The following is a 5,681-nucleotide window of genomic DNA, read 5'->3' on the forward strand; positions in this document are numbered from 1 at the left end:
TGGTAGCAAATAACAAAAGGTTCCTTCCGGAATTCACTTTAAATTGATAGCATATGTTTCATTCTTCTTGTAGGTTAGGTTGTTGAAGCAGCCGGACAGTGACCGACCCGCTTGGGTCCGTAAATGCAACTACAACTACAAACTTGGTACACTATTGGATTGATATAAGATTCGGCTCTGCCGAATATAGAACACTTGTTTACGAATCAATTTAAAAAAAAAAACTTCACTGTAACAGTGACTTAACTAGAATAAAATTCAACCTTAATTTTAAAAAATCATTTATGAATAAAGGTAAACAAACCTTAATACAGTCATACATTGTTTGAAGATTCATGCTTGATTAACAATTTGTTTATTAAACACGTTAGAACACAAATATAAACAAAGTAAAACTTTTATGACGTTAACAAAAAATGTGTGCAAAAATTCAAATTTAAACAAAAAAATGTTAATTATTTTTTTGTAATTTTATTTAAAAAATAATACAAACATAATTACATACAGTTTTTATTTAATTACACGTTCACAAAACATTTGTTAAAACTCTGTCAGTCTTAATGAACGTATTGGTATATGACAAGTACATATAAATTTAATTATGTTTAATAGTTTTAATTTAATAAAAAACAAATTTCGTAATTAAAATAATTATAATAATGACTAATAAAAAGATTAATTATTAAAATTAAAAATACAAATAAAATACACAAAATAAAAACAAAAAATTTAATTTAAAAAAAATGAAATAAAATTAAAATAATTATAAAAAATTTAAACTACATACATAATTACATATGTACACTTTAACATTGCATTAATTATTTTATTGCACACAACAATTTAATTGTAAAAAAGAATTATTTACTTAACCGACTTAATTTTGGCCCTAAGTATAACAAATGAAGCTATTCTAAATATCAGAACAATTATGCACAAAGCAATAATATCATTCCAGAACTGATCGCCACGCATGGTAATTTCTTCCAAAAATTTACGGGGATAACTGAGAAAAAAAAAAAGAAAAATATAATTAATTACTTTACCATCATTAAGAATCTATAATGAACACTTACCGATAATGGCAATAGGGGGCTTCTTCACACTCCAATGTACCACGATTTTCGCCCCAAATGGCACCCACAAAACCCTCTAAACCATAGCGCAGATATGAAATATGACTGCCCCATTGTAAGTAGCCGGGCATATCATGTAGTGTTACACCAAAACCAGCAAACATCATCATGGGTATGGTTAGGACGGGAGCCAAGAAAGTACCATTCACTACATCGAACCAGGCACCAATCATTAGACCAAAACTTTGACCCACAAACACGGTAAGAACACTAATGGCAAAGAACATCCAAAATCTAAACCATTCCATGGGCTGATAACTCCATAGATAGATAATAATGGTAAACAATAAACTGCCAACAATCTATAAATAAAAGGCAAATAGTTTTGAATAAAAAATGTTTAAGAAAAAGTGCTTTAAAGTTCTTACCGATATGGGAAGATCTAGCAAAGTGATTGATGTATAATAGGCTTTCAAAGAATACCAACGATTAAAGTGTTCCTTTAGTAATATAGACATTTCTATGGGGACTGTAAATAAATTAAAAAAATTAACATAAAACCAAACTTTAGAATCAAATTTCTTCCCCCCAAAACTTACATGTTAAGACCGTCAACATCATAGTTGTCATGGAATGATGAATTAAAATCGCAAATAATAAATTATAATTGTCTATAACACGAGAACCCTCTTTACCCGAATTGGCATAGACGGCACCCAATATAATGGCCACAAAAACATTAACACCAATTCGTAAATGTGTTAAAGTAGTATCACGTTTAGCTTTGATATAACCACGATGCATAAGAACCGATAATTGATTGAAAAAACTAGTATCTTCCAAAGAACGTTTCTTTGTCTTTTTCGGTATGGGATATTTACGCATTAGTTCCTCCGATTTTAATATACTCTCGGGATTATTGAACCACGTTAAACAATTGCCATTTTCCGAGGCAGATATTAAGGTTTCCACCTTATCCTGGCCATATTCACCGCAGGCTAATTCTATTACTAAAATTGTAATAAAATTTATTTATTAAAATAACTTCTATCTATTAAAATTTCCCTAAACTTACTATAATCGGCTGGATTGTGATACATGGGACAAGGTAAATCGACAGTTTGTAAAAATGGCACCAATCTTTCGGTACTGCCCTGGTAGACACAATTACCAGCAGCTAAAACATAGACTTGATCGAAAATCTGGAATAATTTGGCAGTGGGTTGATGGATGGTACAAATAATGGTACGTCCTTGTTGGGCAAGTTTTTTACATAATTCTAAAACTTTGGTACAAGAGCTACTGTCAAGACCTCTGTTTAAAAAAGAAAATAAATTTCAGTTCGGAAATTTTATTTGTTAAAAATTTCTACACTTACGTTGTGGGTTCATCCAAAAACATCACAGTTGGATTATTAATAAGTTCCATTGCTATAGAAAGCCTCTTCTTTTGACCGCCCGATAAACGTTTTGTCATGGTTTGATCGTGTTCATATAAGCCCAGCAATAGCAAAATATCTTCTATCTAAAAACCCAAATACATAAATTCTCTTAAACTTCTCATAAAGTAACCCTCAAAAGCTGTGAAACTTACTCTGGATTCCTTTTCCTCATAGGAAACATTGGGTCCCAATTTAAGATCAGCTGCTATATGCATATTTTCATTAACTGTCAGCAATGGCTGTAAACGATCATCTTGCGTTATATAGCAGGACATGCGTCTAAAGGTGGCTAAAATTATTTTAATTTAAATTAATTGTTTTCTTGAGATGTATTCATTAGTTAAATTTTTATTGGACCTACCCAAATCTCTACGTCTTCCATTCACCAATAAGGAACCATTTACTCCGGTTGTCTTAAAACCGGATAGCGCATCTAACAGTGTAGATTTACCAGCTCCCGAAGGTCCCATAATGGCAATTAATTGACTACCGGGAAACTTTCCCGAAACATTGTGTAAAATTTCTTTGTTTCCTGCAAGAAATAGAAGAAAATGCTCAGTTCTATAAGATCTTCAAATAGGCGTTAATTATCTAAAAAAATATCAGAATCAAAATATGAGAAACGGTGGTAGATTGGGGGAGAAGGAAGGGCAGGAAAGGAACTGTCCACCCTGGGGAATAGAGTATTTCCCACAAACCATAATCGTCTGCAGAGATGTTTCCCTAAAACAAAAAACAATCAATGGGAAGATTAATTAAAAACCGACGGCAGGTGTTGATCTGATTGTCATGCAATCTTCGACATCAATAAAAGACTACTACGGAGATGGGTACCTTTGCTTCCCTAGCGGACAATGCGCTAACTGTAAATATATAAAATGTAGAGGTGAAAGAGAAGGATATACTCGGAGAGAGCTCTAACCAACTTCAGCCTTTTAAGATGAGTGAGGGTTCAGAATCTGTATCCTTAAATGGTAATAACAACACCATCATACCTTATTCCAACAACAATGCAGTAGATTAAATAGCGGAAAACAGATCTATCAGATTCTCTCTCAACCTGTGAGACAAATAGGGACAGAACACTCCCCCAAAAGAAAAAAAAAAACAGCTCCACGTTTTCAAACATACTGGCAAAGTCAAACCATACCTTTCTCAAAGGTGCCTCCAGTCAGAATCCTACAAGTGAAAAGGCCTAAACAGCTATTGGAAATAAAAGAACATGAGAAAAATCAACCTCGAAGGAAAGGATGTTTAGAAGCTAGACGTTGAAAAGGGAAATAACGAAAAAGCAGCCAAGAGAGGACCCCAGTATGATCTAAGTACATCGGTGATCCGATGGGCAAAATATCCCTCTACATTATGGAAAATATCCCTCCACACTGCGAAGCCACTAAGCAGAACTGTCCTTTGCTCTCAAAGTCCACTGTCTACATATTATTGGCGGCCATAATTCTAAAAAGGCCGTGGAGAAATGGGAGGTATTTTACAGAGAAGAGTACTCTAAGAGAATTCTTTTTGTGGTAGGCATCTATCTGCATTCCAGGGCTAACCTTGCCAGGAACAAAGTTATGGGCTTTTTCGCTTCTTAAGATGCTTCCTTCAAAAATGGGAAGGTTTCCATTACGCAACGAAGTACTTCCAACGGGGTGATGACAGTGGAGAAGTGGTAGGTCTTTCACAGAGAAACTGACCATGAGGGAATTCTTCTTGTGGTAGGTACCGACCTGGACTCCAAGACTAGACATGTCATGAACAAACGTATAGGTTACTTAGCCTCTGAAGATGTCTCCTTCAAAATTGGGAAGTTGCCCAGTGGAAAGGCTTTTACCACTTGCTTTGACTACGACATTGAAGTACCAACAACAGAGTCTGCACGGCATCATTAGACACTACAGGTTATCTGGAGAAGTTAAAACCTAAGAACGAGCTGGTAATCACCAACTCACAAGATGACATTTTAATAGAGGAACTTGATTGATTGAGGGAAGAGTAAATATTCGACAAGATCTCAAAAATATTTGGATTACAAATTCAACTAATCCCAATTAATAAAACGTGAAAAAATAGTTTATATTGAGAAATATATTGCATAATTTAAACATAAATATTTAACAGTTGCAATTTTTCCTAATACGAGTAGCCATAAACGTTTTTTTATGAACAAGAACTATTTTATTATATCCGTCATTAATTTCATACCAACTCGTGTTTATCATTTTAAATTTTACAATATTCTTTGAAGTTAACATTTTTATTTTCATTTTTTTTTTTTTCGAAAATAAAACACCGAAATTATGATCGTCATTCACCTGCCATTTGGTTAATTATGGATGATGGAATTTCTTAACAGTACAAACGATAAGATAACATTTTGTTGTTAAATTAATTTAAAGGTAGAACTAGAAGTATTTAATTATACATTAATTATGTTATTTGAAAAAAAGTAGGCGAAATAAAGTAAACAATTTTTAGGTACTATGTGCCTAAGTTATAAACGATAAGGTCGAATTATTTCTCTATACATTGTAAACCCCTTCGACTTTAATATTAAATTTCTATAATTTCTTAAATGTGAAATTATTTTTTATATAATTACTAAAATAATAGAAAAGGGCTAAAAGTTAATGAAATGATTTTAAAGTTCAAGGTTTTGCAATTGAATTAATCTCTAAACGCTTTAAATGATTAGATATAATATGTTCATATTTACTATATATATTGTCGTTTGATTTTAAAACTAGATAAGATTGAAACATATGGCAATCGTAATTGCATTAAATTAAAGTTAAATTTTAGTTTAAAAACATTTATTTACATACCTCTTCTAAATCCCAAATTAACTGTTAACGATAGATTTTTAAATTCCATATCGATCGGTTCACGAGAGGGTAAATTCGAAAAACGTCCTCCATCTTTGGCCATTTCTGATTTGAGTGTTGGTGCCTGTGTTTCGACGGGTGAATTTGCGGGTGTACGTCCGCCATTCTTATAATCGAGATGACCATTCGATGTTAACAAAGGCATTGTTGTGGTGTTATAAACTGGAGGCTGGGATTCACTGACAACTTCAAGACCCAAGCCCATAGCGGCTGTTGAAGGCGCCGTAGCGGAAAAAAATTGATCTCTGGCTGATAACATGTGTATATGTAAAAAAATACTTT

General features: G+C 33.0%; 1 protein-coding gene across 7 annotated transcripts in view; it reads right to left on the reverse strand.

The window, feature by feature from the left end:
* Window positions 1-429: 429 nt before the first annotated feature.
* The window catches only part of LOC119600800 (ATP-binding cassette sub-family G member 4), a 20,543-nt gene continuing 15,291 nt past the window's right edge, over window positions 430-5,681 (reverse strand). For 6 of the 7 annotated variants that reach the window (XM_037951349.1, XM_037951348.1, XM_037951351.1 and 3 more), the window contains exons 2-10: window positions 5,340-5,681; window positions 2,879-3,049; window positions 2,670-2,806; window positions 2,455-2,600; window positions 2,152-2,390; window positions 1,676-2,086; window positions 1,505-1,605; window positions 1,077-1,438; window positions 433-1,006 (exon numbers count right to left, since the gene is read on the reverse strand). The exon at window positions 5,340-5,681 is cut by the window's right edge and continues 82 nt beyond it. In XM_037951349.1, the coding sequence (XP_037807277.1) occupies window positions 865-1,006; window positions 1,077-1,438; window positions 1,505-1,605; window positions 1,676-2,086; window positions 2,152-2,390; window positions 2,455-2,600; window positions 2,670-2,806; window positions 2,879-3,049; window positions 5,340-5,658 (2,028 nt within the window). In that variant the 5' untranslated portion in view covers window positions 5,659-5,681 and the 3' untranslated portion in view covers window positions 433-864. Of the gene's footprint in view, window positions 1,007-1,076; window positions 1,439-1,504; window positions 1,606-1,675; window positions 2,087-2,151; window positions 2,391-2,454; window positions 2,601-2,669; window positions 2,807-2,878; window positions 3,050-5,339 lie in introns of all 7 variants that reach the window. The other variant, XM_037951347.1, reaches the window with a different exon arrangement.

Source organism: Lucilia sericata, unplaced genomic scaffold (genome assembly GCF_015586225.1).
Source record: "Lucilia sericata isolate MDLA Ls3-8-SP2 unplaced genomic scaffold, ASM1558622v1 Contig000122F_arrow, whole genome shotgun sequence".
NCBI lineage: Eukaryota > Metazoa > Arthropoda > Insecta > Diptera > Calliphoridae > Lucilia > Lucilia sericata.